Raw genomic sequence first — 21317 nt, forward strand, 5'->3', positions numbered from 1 at the left:
TTTCGATCGGCAGCGTTGAGACGTCCCATTTTCGCGTACAGTACTTGCAAAGATCGTGGATGAAATTGTGAGATTCATTTGGGTCTTTTATAATCACATGCTGTACTCATGGTTTGCACGTGAGAAACAATCATTGTGCCTGATATTCGTGCTGCATGACATCCACGCACATCATGACAATCCTGATTAATAAAACCGTTCAAAATCATTTTTGGTTTGCGTTTGGTCAAGCGTGATCTTCTAAAACATTCCAGAAACAATGTGCTACCCTAAAAAATGTTTGAGTTTACATATGTGTACAAAATTGTAAGTATCATTTTTGAATTTCATTTTGCGTTTCTTTTTTTGAAGAGTGTATGATAACTAACCTTTGATTCTGACCAAGCTATAACTTCTATCCAGTACTCATGCAATGAAAGTGTAGTACAATTAGTTAGTAAGATGGCGGTTGGCATGCATATTTGAAATAGGACCAATTAACTGAGAAGCTAATGAAACTAAGATGACAAAGACAACAACATAAAAATAGACTAACACAAATACCCTTAAAATAAGCCAGCCCTGTGACACAGAGCTGTACATAACACGCAAACACAAGAGGCAGCTGAACTGACAACTAATTGCAACATAAATACATAAAGAAGTCGTCGTCTGCGAGACCACTTCATCCCTGTTACATTTCTACTTTCCTTACTTGATGAAATACTCCCTGCACAAACGTAGCCCTACTGAACATGCATGGTGCATGTGAATTGAATCCGTTGACAGAAATTGTACACAGGTGCCTGAAAAAGTTCGATTAGAAAAACATAAAATGTAAATAAATTTTCTTCCCGCATCCCATTTGTTGTAAGAAATTAATCAAACTATGTATATCAATTTATTGCGGCCTTACCTTCACAAGCTCGGCATGCTAATACTGGAAATAAACCCCCATTCACAGCCCTGGGTACGTGCATTGCTTCGAGTTTGGCTTAACACGACGTTGAACAGTATTTATCTTTCAGTTATATCACGGCCTGTCAGCTCGATATAGGATGAAACCCACCAACATAGGTTTCTAGCGCGCTCAAGGGACGCAACTCCGTTTGGACGCCTCAGACGACTGAGCTACTCATGATCCCGGTTCAAGATGACTGAATAGGTAATTGGCAGAAAAACGCGAGATCGCAAGATTTGTCAAGTGTCACAATCTTGCGTTCTCCCATTCTCGTGTTTTTGAAAATCATTACCTAGAACTGTATGGGCAGTTGGCACAAACGCATGAGAATGCAAGAACGTGAGATCGTGAGATTTGTGAAACTTCGCAATCAAACGTTTTTGAAACTCGTTACATAGAACTGTATGGGTAACTGACACAAAAGCGCGAGAACGTGAGATCGCATGATTTGTCAAATGTCGCGTTCTCGTGCTTTTGTGCCAATTCCCCATGCAGTTCTATGTAACGATTTTCAAAAGCACGAGAACATGAGAATGCGTACAGCAGTACATCGCCATCAGCAAAATCAACCTCAAATGTCAGATTTTGTCCAACAACCTTGGCACTCTTAAAATAGTTGTGGAATTCCTTGCTTTCATCATCATATTATTATTATCTTTTACAGATTAAAGACAATATGCAGCAGAGAGGGTTCGGGTGATCCTGGCACAGTCAGGCTGGTAAGGCTCATCATCAGCTCAGGGCCCTCGCACCCTCTACACGCAGCGCCGACAGCGAATGGGACTTCTCCCAGGAAACACTACCTAGTCGAACCCACCAAGAACTTTCCGGATAATATGAAGGCTCCCCAACACTGCAGCCTTCTGCATTACCCAGAGTGTCAGAAGGGCTGTGCTCACGGTGGAGAACCCGGGCACTCTCCTGATCTGCGCCAAGAGATCAAGAGGTACCAAACCAAGGGCACCGAGAACAATGGGGAGCCTGACGACAGTGTATTTGGGATGCAAGCGAGACATTTCAAAGGCGAGGTCCACATACTTAGTATGCTTTTCCTGAATCTTGCCAATCACATTGGTGTCAAAAGGGACCGAAAATTCAATGATATATATAAATTCATAGGCTTTATCAAAAAGCACAAGATCAGGTTTGTTTGCTGGAATTCTCCTCAGGCTGTATATGGGCCTATTCCACAAAAGTTTGAAAGCATCATTTTCCATGAGAGCACCAAACGAAACTGTTTCTCTGAGATTTTGCTATTGGTGAGACCGGTGTTGAGCTTTGTTGAGCTTTGCTTCGGCCAGAATTCTAATGTCATCGTTTTTCAACGCTTTACGCTGCAGTCTGCGAGATATGTACTTCAGGGCCAAACCCACCAACCCTGCCACTCTCGCTTTTATTTCGATGCCTAGCACCACGGGTGCAACAACGACGGTTGATAACAGCCTGCCACCTGCCGCGCCTAATCCCATGCCAGCTGCCATAATGCAGTGTCGACACCATCCATAGAATTTTTTTCTGCAATGCCGACCATGTATCGCGTTCAGGGTCTACTTGTTGTATGATGTCGCATAACTGTTGCAAACGAAACCCAGTGTTTTTGTCACGTCATCCACAACCGCGTACAGTCCCATCCTGTATATATGCCTTTCATAAAGGGTATTTAATTGGTCATCCGTCAATAAATGATGAATAGACTTTAAGCTGATGAGGTATAAGTGTTTGTATGTAAAATTTGTATATAAATTTACTGTTACGCGGACCTGTGGAGAACCGAGAATGAATGTGTTGGCACGTTGTATCAAGGACTTTGTTGGGATAACTGCCGTGCGAACGACCTACGTTTGGGAAGGTTTATGCACAAGAAAATCTCATTGTGATAGTAGCAGGGGACAAAGCCATCGCTGAGGGGTACGGGAACTTGTTTTGCATTCCGCTCGAGTTCGAGCTGCTCCATGGGCACATGCCATTTTATCAGGCCGCACTGGGTGACCGGCTGGAATACAAACTCATGTTCAACGACTACAGCTAGAATTCGCAAGCAGTACTCAGGAAAGCTGTCCATTCTGTACGATCACATGCTGCGGCACCGGACGATTGTCAAGGACAAGAACGACATGTTGTGGAACATCAAAATGAACGTGAAAGCTCGATCAATGAAAGGCTTTTAGTCATTCCCATGGAGGAATATGAGCCGTTCAAAGAAACAGCGAATTCACTTGGAATCCCGAGATCACAAAAGTTGAAGTGACCATCGAGGGCGTGCCCAACCAGCTGTTCATTCAGGGCATGCGAGCTCACCAGCAGTGGGACGAGATAAACAAACTACCAGCCATCCAGCAGCACATGCCAGAAGTCAACCACATCATCAAAAAACTGGGTCTATCCTACGTATTGTTCTGTATTTACCTGGATAACCATTACGCACTGTAGCTGGACATGCGATCAACTACAATGACAGCAACTCAATATAGACAATGGACGATTCGTGCAGGTCCTTTTTTGATTTACCGCGTGATCCGCACTGCGTGATTGTGTATGGTCAGATTTGGTGCAGCAAGATGGCATTCATGCTGGACATGCTGGAAGGCTACTATCGTGACGTGTTCGACCATGTCATCATTCTCTGCTCCACTTTACGGGTGAACAAGACGTACACAGAAAGAGCGCGGATGATGAAGAACCTGGACGTGCACAGAGTCGATCCGGGAATTCGTCTGCAGGACTGGTTACACGCTAACCATGACAAGTTGAAAGGAGAATCGACGCTGTTCATCCTGGGTGACTGCAGCACCAACAAGGAAATCGTGAAAAAGAGAGACGAGCTGACATACCTGGCCTTTTTGGGCCGACACACAAAACGCAAAAAACGCAAGAACACGAAACCTGTGGGTTGGGGTATGTGGTTCGTTTGATGTGACGGGAAAACGAACGATCCCGTGGTCTTCCAAGGTCCCAATGCGGCCGAAACATTTCTCACGTCCCTGCAACACAAAGAGAGAAAAATCAGGGAAGCTTTGTCAGACTCTGTCCCTATGGATATGACACCAGAGGATGAGCTTGCTCTTAAGAAGGCTAGGAATTGCCACTTGTGCAACGAACCTATGTGCGATGACGATGGAGAAATTGAGAAAACGTGTTAACATGAAGCTAGTCAGATCCAGTGAGGAAGAAAAACTCAGGAAACTTATAGCCAGCCCGGCATTCAACAGGAGCAAGCTAATCAACGATTTGGCAGCGCTGCACATGAACAAAAGCCACATCAAATTCAACCAGCCCATTTACGTGGGGATAGGCATCCTCGACTTATCCAAACACTTGATGTACGATTTCAGCTGCAATGAGCTGAAGAAGCAGTACGGCGACAGTACTGTACACGGACATGGATTCCTTGCTGATGGAAATTCACACTGAGGACGTGTACGAGGACATGTAGAAAAACACGCATCTGTACACCAGCAACAACCCTAAAGATCACCCTATGCACGACACCATAAACAAAAAAGTGCTCGGCTCATTGTGTGTGCATATATAGAGATGTTGGGTTTTGTATAAACATGCTCATTTTTTGTGTATAACAAATCAACAGACATATTTTGTGTATAACATTTTGCATAATCAGACAGACATGCGTTTTGTTTATGGTGTATAGCCTGACAGGTTAGAAATTCTGTCAACAATAGCATGACAGGCAGCAGACACATAGGTGTTACATTGAGTTTTGTCTGCGATCGAACTGCACAGTTAGAAGTGACTCGGTAAGAAGAACGTGTGGTGAAATAGACAAATGAAATTATACAAACAGTTAAATCGGTAATCTACTGTCATAATATATAAACAGCTCGCGCCTGTGAAATATCAACAAAACATTAGAAAAATAGCTCACACCAAAGCCTTCACCGAGTATTCACCAGACAACCCGCTTCCAAGCTGCGTGAACCTATTCACTGCGCATGTGCTATGAGCGCAGCCCAGCTGTTGAAACCACTTTTCCCCCAAGCGCTGGGGGGAAATTAGTGAATCTTTTGAACTTCGATTTCGGGCGGTTTTTATCGCGTTATTTTTCAACTTTATAAGCTGAAATTGCATTTTTGATGATTTGTTTCGGTAAGTCCATACCGAAAGGTATCAGAATCAGCAAAGTTGTGTTTTACGTTGCATGTACCTTTAAGTTTATATATGAGTATCACATTTTAGGGTGTTCCCATACTTTTTTGTTTTGTTTGAAGAATATTAACCGAGGTGATGACAGCACTTTAAGACATTGGCCATTAAAAGGATCCAAGCCAATCAAATCACTTTGATTTGATTCGATTTTCATGGAAACAATAACAACCAAACTACTTGCATTACACAATTTGTATTAATAACATCGTCTTCATTAAGATGTGTTCATAGATCCTGTTATTCTGAGCTTGCAACCAAATGCGGCGCATCATTAGTCATGTCTAAATGAAGTAAATATTGATTATCTGTTCAAAATCTTCACAGAGCCAGAAGCCCCAATTAAACGTAGAAGCCAATTTGTATACAAGCCATCGTATGTGTTCCGCTTTACCCATTACAGTGCATGACTGTAATGTTAAACATTGGTTGTTGTCAATGCACCCGACCCAATCTTGCCCTGCTGATAGTGATAATAATACATTCAGAAACCACCAGGAGACGAGTGAAGGATGTTGCTGTCTATCCCAGAGCTGGTGTTCACCTTGAGTTGTATATTGATGCAAGGTACGTAGAACATTAAGTCACTAGTCACGATCTGGTTGAAATTTTGGCGACATCAAGTATTTGAATTTTTACTCCCTTATTAAATGGAAAATCTAATCCATGTTTAGAAGTAAGAAAACAAATGCATGTGTGTATGTGTGTGTGTGCGCGCACGTATATGTGCGTCAGCATGGCGTGTTTGCGCTTGTGTTCACGTGTGTCTGTTTGAGGAAGGATTTGTTTGTTTGTCGCACTGAGCAGTGTATGATCGTGTTTGAACAGCGATTTACGACTTACGCAGTCGGGATACACTGACATGTATCAACCTAGTCAGGTACATCGGCCATTCGATCCCTTCAGTCGTCTTTAGGTCAAGCCTGGGTTGCTGAAGACCAATTATTTATTACGACTTTATTTATTATTTTTATACTCGTCACGATACGGCTGCAATATTGCCAATGTGACGTTAAATTCTAACTCACTCAATAACAAACCTACTGCACTGAGGAAGGACGGGGCATCACCATGTTATTCTATCCTTGTCTTCCCTGTCAAATCCGCAACTGGCCTAAGCTATATGTCACCAAGAGTTGAACTCATCAATGTTGGTTATTACAGTTAAGGTGCATGTGTTATTACTCGTCTTTCTAGCTATGCACACATTATAACAATTGCATTCCAGGAGGTCGGCTACACGTCAAGGCAGAAAATATCATGCTCAACAAATTAAGTATCCTAAGCACCACTTACACTTCCTACCCCAATCATGGAGGCAGTGGTGGTGTTGCTTACCACTCTCCCTATGCCAATGATGGAAGCCAGAACAATTGGCCAGCGAGAAGTAATTATCAGAAAGGCCCGTTCTGGCAGGGAGACCTGCAAGGTTTCTACATCGTACACAACATCTCTGTCATAAGTGACACCTTTGGTTATGGTGAGCCATTATTCGTGGTAATAAGCAGATTACCACATTCTATTTTAACAGGAATCGCATTTACCAAGAAAAGATGACCGTTACCTATACATTTCACAACACCCCAATAAACTTTACTTCTGTAGACGACCAAGATCCTTTAAATACATTGAGAATACATCAATAATGTATTATCGTATAGAACACATAGCAAGTAGCAGACTGTCTATTTCATGTTTGAACATTTTACCTGTGCCTCTTTGTGTCAAGGTTTTAAACAGCCTGTCGGAAACGGTACTAATCTATTGAGTCAGGTATACAGTTTTACTGCAGACACAAGTATTATCCCTTAAATGTTTCAGCTCCAGAGCTCCGTGGTGCATACATTGGTGTATCGTCAGTAGACGTTGGTTGCCCGGATGATGACGTGATCTGGTGTGGTCAATGGCCGCCAGATACGTTAACCGGAGTAACCTTGACCTTCAACTGTACCCATGAGCAGCCTGTGAGATTTGTGAGGGTATGGAGAAACATCACAGGCTACCTGGCTGTACAGGAAGTGGAGGTGGAGGGCACTCCAAGAAGAAAAAACGGTAAGTATTTGATATTTACAGTTCATCCTCCTGTTATCACACGCATTAAAATCATATGATGTAAAATGACACTTGCTACCCACATACGCACCCAACGGTATTTATGCTCATCCCAGATGTTTTCTTCCATTGTATGTGAGAATCAATGTTACAGTGCTTCAAAACACCAACCACTTCTGCTGTTTATCTCCTTCATTCTAGAATATTTCTACTTTCTGTATTTTAGCTGCTAAGTACGACAAGAGTCTGAACAAGAAGCTGACCACACCCGCGACCTCAGTGAAAGCCATATCAGCCAATGACTGTGGTATCCAGTGTCACAAGACCCAACCTTGCCTCGGTTTCAGCTACAATCCATCTGGCGATCCACCCTGTCTCTTGGCACCATCTACAGCAACGACAACAGCCACCGGCTGGGTTAGCTACGCCATATCTACCTGCTCCCACAACATCACGTGTGATCTGACAGATCAGTTCAAATAATGGGGGTTATTTACGTGAGTCTGCAGTGCCAGTATCTAAGAGTCTATCACAATATATCAGTACATTCTGGTAGAACTGTAGGAAAGATCTGTCTGTCAAAGTAGAAATATCGATTCACAAATAGACGTAATGCCATGTAATATATGATTTCAGAAAGCACAGACTTTACTATCCTACAAATTAGTCTCGTAAATGCTTTCGGAGGAAAGCATTCATTCAATCACACTCCCAGACAAAGTGCCATAAGAAGAAAAACAGATGCGTAATGTTTGTGAAAAATCACGTCAACACCTTCTCTTCTAATGATACTTCAATTTCACATCCTTTTTACCAATGACAAGTGATATTTCTTCAACAGAGAGGATTTCGACCAAACTGAGTTGTTTGGGGCTGTTATGCAAACATTTGGAACAATACAGCTGAAAGTGTTACAATAATATCCTACTCTTACATTCTATAACCCTGCAGTAAGGGACTGCAAACATCCTTGTAAAGTAAACTAGCTGACTGAGTGAAGCTGAATTTTACATGATGTTTCTCGACGTGATGACATCTTGTTTTGTTTCTTATGGATTTCATGGTGATACTTTAAAACATTTTAATATACCATGTCCTCCCTATAAGGACTACTTGGTTTAAGAGTATACATTTAATTGTTGGTTATAAGTTCATTTGGAAACATTGTTTTTCATGTGTGCTGATGTATTTGACCTTCTTGTTTGTTATTGGCAATTGAGCCATGTTGGCTGTCTTTGTCCTGTCTTTCTTCATATAGTGCTGTAATTATAGAAGGTTCTGTAGATACATTATCTTGATGTGTCTGAAGAATCAAAACGTTTAAATATTTAATCTTAATTACGAAACTAGGCAGATCATGACACCGATTCTTCTTTGTCTCCATATTTATTCTGTATTGATAACACCTTTTTATTCACATACCAGTTTAACATTCGATATTTTGAACCAAACTTCTTGTTTACTGAATATGCCAACGTCTCAATGACGCTCCTGACACAAGCTGAAGTGATGATGACGTCAACTATGTAATACACAAGAAGCTATCATCCATAAAATTAATATTTTTTTTCTTGAATGGCAAAACATAGTTTGAAAATATATTCATTACATTTGTTGAAGGATTTGATTTTATGAGTGTGTATTTTTGTATGTGTTTTTTTCTAATATGTATTTGCAAACCCCAATACCCAACTTTCAATAATATAACTAATATCCGTGAATGTACATTTACTAACATATGGCTTATTGAGTAGAATAGGCCTTGGCAAAGAATTAGCATTCCTACCATTAATTAACTTTTCATGACAATTGCTGAAGAGCCATTAGTTTGATTTATTGTATTTGTGTCACTTTGTATGGACTTTACTTTGGAAGCCGTCAGTGTAACTGTAACCTGTAGACTCAGTAATGCTACATTCACTTTGCTTCAATGTTTCACATGGCTCTCAGTCTGTATTCAATCCTTGTTTTCTTTTTTATTTAGTCAAATAAAACGTTACGCTGTATCGCATGGACTCTCAGTTAGACTTTCAGTTGGACTCTCAGTCAGACTTTCAGTTGGACGCATGGCTACTTCCTGCGTGCGTACGTACAAGTGAACAATTTAAGCTGTTAAAATATTCTCAGGTGAATACCTTTGAATCCAAGATCTTCAAGATAACATTAAATTCAAAATTGTAGTACAATATTCTTCCGTTAGTTCAGTTCAACAACTAAACATTGAACTAATTCATATACAGGCAGGGTGTCCCGGTGAACTACATGATCGTGAAAGGCTTTGCATGTTATTCTGAGTGGTAAATAGCAGCTCCATAGCAGAACCATCATGGCGGAGGCACGCGTGTCGGTTGTATAGACAAGTTACTGGTTGGCCATCGGGGGCGTGTCGATTTCCAAAACTGAAGGTCGAAGTTCAGCCTTGAAACCTGCAACAGAGCCTAACAGTGATTCAGTGAACTGAAGGTTTAGGTTTATCTTCATAAATGACAACACATGGGGTCAAAATGTGGGACAGCAGCAACAAATAGAGATATATCGAGCATGTGCGTCCTACTTTTTGTCACAAATGAGGACCTTCACCAGCCAGAGCAAGAGAGCAACATGCGAAAGTAATGTCTTTGATACCCATTATATCATTATTATCTTTAAGTTTGAGTCCTTTAGAATGAACTGTTATGACCGCCTTGTTGTATTAGAAAACCACAATGTTCGAAATTATACGGTTCTATACCGGAATTACGTCACAATACGATTCGAAGGCGTCATCAGTGCCGTCCGGATGACGAACAAACAGTGGTGCACTTGGGGTGATATTTGCGACAAATCCACAGAATTTATGTACTCTGTTATTCCTGCGAAGATCAATGATTATGTTGAGAGACGCAGGATTCGGAATGCAATAGCAAAACGGCAAAACGTTTGTTAAGTCATGTATACTACCGTTCTAAATAGGACTAAATCACAGCTATGTCACATCAGTCGGAATGGTAGACACAACGCGTGACGAGCCACAGAATGACTGCACAACTGCTTCTCATTGATGGCGTCAACGTTGTTGAACCAAACCTCCCCATGGTGTCCTAGACAACCTCCCGAGCAACACAACCTCCCCATGGTGCCCTACACAACCTCCCGAGCAACACAACCTCCCCATGGTGCCCTACCAGCAACATAACATCCGAATGGTACCCTATCAACAACACAACTTCCCCATGGTGTGCATTCAGCAACACAAACTCCCCATGGTGCCCTATCAGCAACACAACCTCCCCATGGCGCCCAATCAGCAGCACAACCTCCCCATGGTGCCCTATCAGCAACACAACTCCCCCCATGGTACCCTATCAACAACACAACCTTCCCATGGTGCCCTATCAGCAACACAACCTCCCAATGGTGCCCAACACAACCTCCCCATGGTGCCCTATCACAACAACCTCCCCATGGTGCCCTATCAGCAACACAACCTCCCCATGGTGCCCTATCAGCAACACAACCTCCCCATGGTGCCCTATCAGCAACACAACCTCCCCATGGTGCCCTATCAGCAACACAACCTCCCCCATGGTGCCCCATGGTCCCCATGGTGCCCTATCCCCATGGTGCCCAATCAGCAACAACCTCCCCATGGTGCCCTATCAGCAACACAACACATCAGTAACCTCCCCATGGTGCAACACAACCTCCCCCTATCAGCAACACAACCTCTCCCATGGTGCCCTATCAGCAACACAACCTCCCCATGGCGCCCAATCAGCAGCACAACCTCCCCATGGTGCCCTATCAGCAACACAACCTCCCCATGGTACCCTATCAGCAACACAACCTCCCCATGGTGCCCTATCAGCAACACAACCTCCCCATGGTGCCCTATCAGCAACACAACCTCTCCATGGTGTGCATTCAGCAACACAACCTCCCCATGGTGCCCTATCAGCAACATAACCTCCCCATGGTACCCTATCAGCAACACAACTCCCCACGATGCCCTATCAGCAACACAACCCCCATGGTGCCCTACCTACCTATCAGCAACACAACCTCCCCATCGTGCCCTATCAGAACCTCCCCGTGGTGCCCTATCAGTAACATAACCTCCGAACTTGCCCTACCATGGTGTGCATTCTATCAACAATACAACTTCCCCATGGTGTACATTCAGCAACACAAACTCCCCATGAAGCCCTATCAGTAACACAACTCCCCACCGTGCCCTTTGCTCATCACAAACGTCCCTATGGTGACCCTCAGCAGCAAAACCTCCCCACGGTTCCCTGTCAGCAACACACAATTATCCTACGCCCAGAAGGGAACAACTAGCCTTGAACCTTGAACTATGAACCTCCAACTGTCGACCCGGATGCAACAGGGAGCAAGGTCAAGCTCCTTACATTCACCTCTCTGGTATGAAGAAGGTAACGTGCGTGTCAAACGCTTGGGTAGACTTTGCACCATAGGCAACTGCAAGATGAATGTCATTATTGTACGGTCTCTTCGTTCATTATTTTTCGCCTACACTGGGGACAACTGAATTTAACAAAGGTTTCCATCAGATAATATGTAAACATCAGTCATCTGAACGACACCTATCAAGATCGTCACACACAAGATACAGATTTCCCAAACTGTTTCTTGTGATAATTATCCTCCTCGTTATGCTACCGCATGAAGTTTGGTAGGAAGTATACGAATTATCAAATATCATAAGTTATACACTGGATTTGTATTAATATTATGTATGAGGAAATGTCTCTTTTTCGACAATGTTATCATCACACTTTGATGCAATATAATGCGTTATCTATATTTGAACATTAGGAGCTATCTGCCTTGCATGCATTCTCTCCCAACAGAGGCTATTCCCGCGTAACCTCTGTTATAATAAGGCCATATTTCCCGATTCTCGTAAAATCCCAAGGCGGCAAAAACTCGCAACACAATTTATTTCCATTCTTTCTATCAAATCAGAACACATGTTACATCGACTTAGATCCAATATGGCGGCCGCCATGGAGTTAGTTCTGTCTAGAAGAAACGTTTGCGCATCGCTCAGGGGAAGACTTTCTAGTTTTCCCGAAGCATACGGAAATAATCGAGGCTTTGCGAATGATCACTTTTGAAAGAACTAAATCTGATTGCAACCAATCACGAATCCTGAACACTCGCACCATGAAAGGGACGTATTAGAACAGAGGTTACGCGGGAAGATATGACTTGAGTAACCTTTGTGGGAAGAGAATGCCTTGCATGAGACTATATTGTATAATATAGTGGTCTTTTATCTTCTCCGCAATTGTATAACATTTGCACTTCATCTATATATACATGCCCAGATTCCGACAAACTACTATACGTTAATACGTCCAAATAGGGGTCTGCGTTGAAGACAACATACGATAAATAATATCCCTACAATAAACATGTGAACAGGTGTGATGGAAGAGGGAACAAACACATAAAAATGTAGTGCTAACATTTATTGTTTTATTTTCTGTAATGCATAGGTTTCACCATTTCCTGGTGGCATTTTAAGTAAATTTTATGCTGTTAGAACAAATTTAAACATGGTCATCTGTTAAAAATGACTTAATTGCGGTGGCCATCTTTGTTTACAGCTGAGGGAGATGAAAGTAGTCCGAAAATATTGACCAATCAGGAATTGTTGAAAAGTTACCAAAATGATACCTCCTAGGATATATGAAGTGATTTCCTCTATATGATGTGAAGCTGAATCATCAACAAGAGGTAGAAGCATGATGTCTGTAATATCCTGATGTATGTAACTCATAATTACTCAGTGGGTACATTGGCTGCATGAAACAAAGATGTTTAGAACATACTGATTATAGAAGGAATACTATCTACAGTTACATAGTTTGCCTGGTATTCAGACCAGAGTTCATTTACATCCATTCTAAATGTTTTACTGTAAGACAAGTAAATGCTTTCCACATATATTTAATCATTCACCTGAAGAAAGGACAAGGAAAAGCCCAGATACGTTGTGTATACAATGGAAGGAAGTTGGCAGCCATACTATTTTGTCTTACACACACATATTCAATGCTTAATATTCTGTGTGCTCTTTTGGGTGTGCCTGATTACCAGATTTGCATGATGAAATAGTCATTCCAATATTCCAAGATTCCGGATATACGACAGTGTCAAGGTAATCTTAAACATACTACAAGCAAATCACTTTAGAATTTATAACACCAACGTGGTAATCCAGCAGCCTTTCCATTTTTATGGCTTAAGAAAACTCTCTGTCTGGAACTTCTCCGATAAAAGATCACCAGTGAAAGACAATTCGTTACCATGCTCACAGGTATGAGAATCTATCAAGTCCTTTACAAAACAAAGTTTGACTCAGCAACAGCAACTAGATTCAACAGGTTTCGGAAATACATGGGTATCAAGTGTTATTGTATTCAGTGGAGACCCACGATGTAAAGCTGTTTCAAGCTATTCCAGAACGTTTTAAATCCCCATATACAGCTTCCATAATATCTCCACTCAGTTTAATGTCACAGGCATGTTTCTTCTACACACAGTTCCTCTCAGATGACTGGACATATTTTTTTATATAGATAACTTAATGGGATATGGACGGAATCAGAACTCGGAAGAACTGTCATGAAATAGTCTATTATACTACAACCTGTGAGACGAAAGTAAAGTTGGTATATCTGATTTTGTCCTCCAATTTACAAACTATACATTGAGCAGTTTGCACAAATCAGGAAGATCCAGACCAACAACGTACATTACACATGTGGACTGGCTTGACTCCGATTGAACATACATGGGAGATCCTTGGGTGACTGGTTGATGACCGCACTATTCAGTCCCAGGCTCTGGGTCGACTCGATCTGGCCTTTGTTCGAAGGGCAACATATTCTCCAGCAGCAACAGGAGGTATGTATGTATGTATGTATGTGTGTGTGTGTGTATGTATATGTGTGTGTGTATGTATGTGTATATATGTTTGTATGTATGTTTGTTGCATGTATGTATGCATACCTGTACTGTACTTGTTTAGTTAACTTAAAATGTAAACGTTCGTCTGTTTGTACATACTGTATGTTTATAATGTTTTTATTAGTTTTAGTAGTCTCTCAGAACGTAACGGGTGGTATCTGTACTTATAAACTTCACCATGGTTGACCTGGGACGTCCGCTCGTTCGTTTGCCTTGTGGGTTCCACTGTAGAGCTTTTCGGGTGGTGTTTTCTGGGTCTTATCGTGGGGTGTCCCCAATCCATGTCCATTTTCTAGCAGGAGGTGGTAGCTGTTCTGTTCTTTTTTTAGCTGTTCTGTTCTTTTTTTAGCTGTTCTGTTCTTTGCCAAAGTTCTTGGCCAACAGATTCTGATGACCTTGTGCAGTGAGTTGTTGACGAAGGACTGGATCATCTTTTCTGACCAGACTTGTGCGCCAAGTTTCAGCTCCGTAAAACAACATCTTTCAAGTTGGGAGTTGAAAATTCGCATTTTCGTCGTCATCTTGATGTTCTTGGCATTCCATGCTCTTCTAAGCAGGTTGAAGGCGGTTCTTGCTTTGCCTATTCGGACTTTGATGTCTTGGTCTGTGCCACCAGTTGTTCCCACTACACTTCCTAGATATGGGAATGATGGAAATATTGGAAGAATTAACCTAAGTACCAGTTTCAAATGTAGTGTGCTTTCCTAATTATGCATTTTGGCAGACATCTAGACGTTTTCGCTTCCCTGTGAGAAAATCTGCTTGAGAGAGTTGGCATGTGAATCCGCTTCAAATTCATGTTTTAGTTTTTTCCTTTGATATGAACATGGATTCACCTATGTTATTTTGTTTCATTCAGACAAAAAAACTCAACAAACTCTAAACGGATACTCACAATGAAGCTTGTCCAAGCCGTTCTGATACTAGCTGTTCATGCATTGGTCATCTCTGCTAAAAGGAGACGTGTTCAATTCCTTAACTGTCCATCCTCAAAACCGAACAGTGATTTAATGACAACACCCACTCGAAGCAGGATCGAGTGCTCTGTGATGTGCCTGAATGACCCACACTGTCTGTCAGCTTCCTTCTGCAAGACTAATGGTGCCTACACGTGTCAACTGAGTGGTTTTTACCCAGAGTGAGTGAGTGAGTTAATATGTAACGTCACATCGGCAATATTTCAGCCATATCGTGACGAGAACATTTGATATTGAAATGAAATATATGTATATTACAAAACACCTGCCGACGAAGAACAGTAAAAATACTAGATGATCACAGATATGAATATAAAACTAGTGAACAAAGCTAAAATAGTCAAATCAAAGAAGACAATACAATATAAAAATGGGCTATAGATCGCCAACAACTGAAGGTAGATCACCATACTAAGGCCCGTGGGGACTTACATTACTTTTGCTACCTGCATGGACCCTAGCTGGATTTACACCATCCCTTCAGCCATTGGCGTTTATACTGAGATTTAGCCTGACATTAAAATGACAAAAATACTACGATTAAAAACCTGGTAGACTGAAATTTACTTGAAATGTTTTGGGACTTACGTACCCTCTCAGGAGGACAATAATTTTACGGTACTTCAACCCCCCTTGAGGGCACAGTCACTAACAATCTAAGTTTACAATCTAAACTACCAACCATTAAAATACATCTACTTACAGAGCATATTAATCAAAAATCAGTAATCAAATCAATTTCTTTTAAAAAAACCAAGAATTAAATGAACATGAACAGTGTTAAAAAGATCCTTAACAGTTTTAACATTAAAATATTTATCCCTTATGATGGAGAATTCGACACAGTCAAGCAGGAGATGCTTGACTGTGACTCTCTCATCACAAGGGATACCACAAGAAAAAAAATGGTGATTTCCAAAAATTTCCAATTTGGAAATATCATCTTTCCAAAAATTTCCAAAATTGGAAAGATGATATTTCCAAGGTTTGGAAATTTTTGTGGAAATTTAGGAAGGATTTTACCACTACTTCTTTCAGTTTATCCTTTTCCCAAGGATCCCCGTGAGTGTATAGACTGTGTATTCGTCCTCCTAGGAGTGTATTCGTCCTCCTATGCGAGCAACTATAACCAGGGAGACTATAAGACGTTGTAGATTATTCCTGGTATAACTTCTCTCGTCTGCATCCTTGTTGTTCTATGTGTCAAAAATTGACATTAACTGTCATATTTGCCCTGATATGGCTAGCATTTTCCAAAATACAGTTTTAAGTGTATGGTTTACTTATTATCCACAAAAGCGCAAATAGTTTTTGACCTGTCACGGTTTGCATAAACACAAATTACATAGACCTACGTTACATCATTGATTAAATAAAAGTTTACCGGACCCACTGACTGACTGGCCAGGGTTTATTACATGTCATAAAAGTGAACCCTTGCCAGGGAATAATAGGCTTATTGTAGTAGAATACATTCTTTAATGGTACCCTCTAATTAACACCTGACACAAGGGCTGGACCGTTTGGGTGGTTTATCATTGCGAAATCAACAGTCAACAGACCATGAAATGTTGTTTTAAGACTGTAGGCGAATAGAGAGCAACCCGTTTGGGTTTGTGGTCAGAGACGGTGTTATGCAGTTGGTGTATTCACGAAATATCATGAACTTAATAATAGATAATTGGTTATATTGTTCACACACAGGCGGACTGGGGCAAAAAGAACCCAAATGAATTCCTTCTTAAAAACTTCATACTGTAACTAATTAATTTGGTCATATACAATAAAAGGTGACTAAATGTCGCTATTTTAGATAACGTTAAATAATTTCTAGAGAAATCACTACACAAGTTCATATCACAGGTGATTCCAGAGACAAATAGTTTATCAGATTCTAGTTTATGAAAAGCATTAAATTCCAAACAATTCTCTAATGCTCAGGAATTATTACCACTTACATACCATAGTTTGAGATGTCGACTCAGGAAGCCGACCTTTCGATTCTTATAAGGCTCAGGACATTGACAAGGGGTACGCTTTAAAGTTTGGGTGTTATTTTAGCACATGGCTAATCTCATGTGACGTGTTATTACAAGCTGGTGGTTGATGGAAGTGAACACATCGCACACTGAAGCCGATCGTGTAAAAACATGATCAAAACAATCATATGGTAAACACATTTAAAAGGGCACTGATCCAGAGCAATTTCCGCGCACTGGTTGTTGCTTTTGTTATTGCTTTTCTCCCCTGAACACCCGGATGATATCCCAGTATTTTCGATTGGTTCGTGACCTTTGCTGCGCAACCCGCATGCGCAATTGATCGTATAGGTGTAGATTGATCAACAAAAATAAAATCTTGTTTTACTCGATAATATTTCCATCATTTTGATTATAACAAATGAAAACAGTTTGAAGTTTAATCATCTGCCATGACTGAAAAATAACGAAGTCAATGTATGTGTCAGGGTAGAGACTGCGATCTGGTAGAATCTCCGATCCTACCAGTAGAGATTGCGATCGGAGTCTCTACCATTCCTGCTGGCAGTTCGTCTCGTATTAGTTCGTATTAGTGTTGAAGAATTTTACTTGTTCTGTACTTCTCTCAGGTGATTGCATTAACATAACTACCCTTAATTGGTGCAGCTAGTTATCCCATGTTTGAGAGCGAAACTTCGCGAATCAGTGACCAAGACGCTGTCAAAAATGGGACACTACCTCCACATAAAGGAACAATATGCCATTGATCTGCAGCTGACAAAGAATCCTGTTCCATGTCAAGTGTCTTTTAACAGTCTAATACCCGAAAAGGGATACATCGATTCAGTTTTCACATTGGTGTATAATCTCATTGGTAAAGGTAATTTAATTAGCCAATAATGAGCATTTAATCCACTTGTGTTTTTCTTGGCTTGGTCATCTCCTCCCCCACCCTCCCCACCCACCCGTACCATTGTCTTGCTAATTAACATGGTCTGGTGATCCTCTTACGCCTTAAATAAACAACTTGCCCGACTGGTAAAGAGGAACACCCCCATCAACTTACTGGCGGTTAATACATTGAAGGAAAGATGTTGTTTTACACAGGTACAGGGTACAGGACAGGGTGTAATCAGTATAGATTAGTAAATCTACATACATAAACACTACCTTTTGACAAATCCGCTGTGAAAGAAAAAGTAATTAATCAATCAGCGTGTTATCGGTTAACCCTTTGATCAATGTTTGTTTTGTATCTCAGCTGATAATTCGTCTTGCTGCAGTTCCATGAGCATATTGCATAACATGTAATACATTTGTCACATCAGACCTTAATTCATAATGCTGAGTAGATGTATTTACTCCAGACACAAGAAATGCGAAATGGGAACCTTTGGCGGGTAACTTGATTGGTATTACCATCATACCTGTTATAAATTCATTAACTGACCATCAAGTGAATGATGACAAATAACATGTGTAAGTTTATACCACCAAACACTCAGCTGGTTACAGCAAAGGGGTAGTAATCGCTGAATTGCATGCAATGTTAATTGCCTGAAAAAGTTATGGGCCGACACTGTTTGGAGGATACGAACGGAACTTAACGGAACGCATAAGAAATACATATAAGCATTGGATGTGTACTGAAGTTAAAATTGTATATACCTGAGTACAGTTTCATTTGTCATAAATACAATATGTAATAGACATCATATGTTCACATGGCATGATTAAATATCGAGGTAAAAAAAACACAGAAATAAGATCAAATTGGAAAATTGGATCAGTCACTATGCCATCTATGCATTAAAAAATCCGAAAAGCATATACAGTGTACTCTGTCAATACCGGCATCAGTCGGGACCAAATAAAAATGCCGGTTTTGACAGAGTGCCGGTTTAGCTAGGTTCGCTTATGACGCCTGCGCACACGGAAGTTCGCTGTCGTACTGTCACTTTAGCATTAACAAGATGTTTGAATAAGAAACAAGGCAGTGTCTGAATGCACATTCATGTTGTTTAAATCAAATAAAAATGTCTGAAATCTCTTAGTAAATTTCAACTGATCATATATTATCGGCAGAATTAAAATTATAAACTATTTTTCGCAATGTTACTGAAAACAACGATTCTTGTTTATGCTTCGGCAGCGGGTCTACAATAGAGCAAAGAGCAAAGTAACGATGTTTCAAACATCGAGGAAATCATGAAATATATTGAAATCAACAATAACATTCATAAAAGTTGTCAAACGTACATATAAAATTACTATTTCCATACTTTTGTGCGATCATGCAATGTAAGTCAAGTCACTGACAAGTTACATCTCGGCTTTCACCGCCTCCGTCTTGACGCCCGGACACGACGCTTAATGTGAAAATATATGCATGAAGCATTTTTGTCATAGGCCATAACCTAGCACGATATGTCCAATACGTTCCATAATTTACGTATAGGTAGCGATGTCTTTCTTAATATGTTCAGAATAGCATTATTTTACCCAAAACCGGTATCCATTTCCATAATATGATTGGCTGCTTAGGTCACGTGTCTGATTTTGACCAATCACGACCCTTATAAGCAGAGTGTAGTGAAAAAGCGTCGTTAGAAACAAATCTTTATCCAATAAAATCGCTTCTTACAAATGTGAAAATACTCGACACGTGCCACTCACTAATTAACAAGAAACTGATTGACACTTCCCGTTTCTGAATAATCTCAGGAGTCAATACCCGCGAATCAACACAATGTAAACATTTGCTTGTTTATACAGTCAAACTGCCCACTACATGTATTAATTACTCAGTGTAAGTGTTACGTACCACTCACCGATTAACAAGATACTGATTAACACTTCCCGTTTCTGAATAATCTCGGGAGTCACAGCGAATTGTGTTCTTACATCATTTGGACCTAATTGCATCAAAGGGTTACGCCGTCTTTCATGTGCCGGTTTTTACAGATCCGTTTTCATAACAACTTGTTCGTTGGGACTGAAAAACAATGCCGATATCCTGAATAGACAGATGCCGATGTTTACAGAAGTTTCTAAATGATAATAACGTGCATTTCTGCCGGGACTGAAACTTTGTGCCGATGTAGACAGAGTGTCGGTGTTTACAGAGGCCGGTATTGACAGAGTCCACTGTACACTGCTTGTATACTTTATTGCAATCAGACAGGAACTACTGGGGTATTCTCAAATACATGTAACAACATCTGATGAGCATCCACCCTTCCTAATGTCCCGCTGTTTGGGTTGAAGACATTTTGTCAAGGTGGCCAGAAGCCCAGTCCCTGTGTCCGTCATGGTTGAGGGAGCAGATACCGACAAGCGTGCAGTTTGGTTTGGTAATTAGACTGTTGGCGGGAAACATTAATCGCTCTGGATCAGTTCCCCTCTTATTACATGGGGATATATACATGTAATGAGAAGAAGCATGAAAGTGTACATTCGATTTCGATTAAATAAAATCTGTCCATATAGTCTCCGTTACCACTCGTGGCTTACGCCTTCTATGTTTTTTATGTGTTTTATATTTCAATGTTTATATGCTGAGACTGAAATGAAACACTATCTTTATACATATATTTGGCTCGTTTTCTCATTTGGTGTGCTGTCATTCGCATAATCCGGAATATCCTCTTCTATCAACACGTAGGCCTGTCATTGTCTCTATAATCCAATGTTAATTTGCTAACGGACGGGACATCAACATTTCTCTTAACTCATCTGTTTGGACCAAAGGTCGATAGAGGGAGTTTCCATGTATATTCTCACGCCGTTATCAAGATAACAGTTACTACAACCAGGTGAACAGAAGTATATATGCATAGTGACTAGCAGCAAATTAACACCAGGTAATTCAGCAACTAGCACATCGTTGGGGCCAACAGGAGAGTAAGATCAACAAGTCTAAATCCACTCCTTTGTCCAAGTGATGGAATCAATGAACATTCAATCAGCTTGTCTATCCTGAACGTTGTACATCGGAATGCCGCTCTATGCAATAAACATGGAGTTGTTATCACATAAGTGGTATGTTTCGTTGTGTATCCCCATACTGTTTACTGCAGTATAAGTGGAAACTGCTTCACTTTGCGAATGACCAATCTTTTGAAGTTGATTTAAGTTCTACTTAAGTAAATTGCTACCTAACAGATTCATCTCAGATTAAAACATCTCATTCCAAAGTCGTGTTTTCTATTTCAGGTTCTAAGAAAT

General features: G+C 40.8%; 2 protein-coding genes across 4 annotated transcripts in view; both read left to right on the top strand.

The window, feature by feature from the left end:
• LOC124262459 overlaps positions 1-9160 on the top strand; it is a 43257-nt gene extending 34097 nt beyond the window's left edge. For 2 of the 3 annotated variants that reach the window (XM_046696966.1, XM_046696967.1), the window contains exons 3-6: positions 5590-5668; positions 6330-6581; positions 6923-7153; positions 7380-9160. In XM_046696966.1, coding sequence (XP_046552922.1) covers positions 5614-5668; positions 6330-6581; positions 6923-7153; positions 7380-7636 — 795 coding nt within the window. In that variant the 5' untranslated portion in view covers positions 5590-5613 and the 3' untranslated portion in view covers positions 7637-9160. Of the gene's footprint in view, positions 1-1059; positions 1145-5589; positions 5669-6329; positions 6582-6922; positions 7154-7379 lie in introns of those variants that run through there. The other variant, XM_046696968.1, reaches the window with a different exon arrangement.
• Positions 9161-10305: 1145 nt separating this feature from the next.
• LOC124262488 (proline-rich protein LAS17-like) lies at positions 10306-11247 on the top strand. The gene has a single exon (XM_046696993.1). It carries the CDS (start codon positions 10306-10308, stop codon positions 11245-11247), a length of 942 nt encoding a protein of 313 aa, XP_046552949.1.
• The last annotated feature ends 10070 nt before the right edge of the window (positions 11248-21317 follow it).

The sequence above is a fragment of the Haliotis rubra genome, unplaced genomic scaffold (genome assembly GCF_003918875.1).
Source record: "Haliotis rubra isolate DU_JTF1 unplaced genomic scaffold, ASM391887v1 Scf84, whole genome shotgun sequence".
NCBI classification, from domain to species: Eukaryota; Metazoa; Mollusca; class Gastropoda; order Lepetellida; family Haliotidae; genus Haliotis; species Haliotis rubra.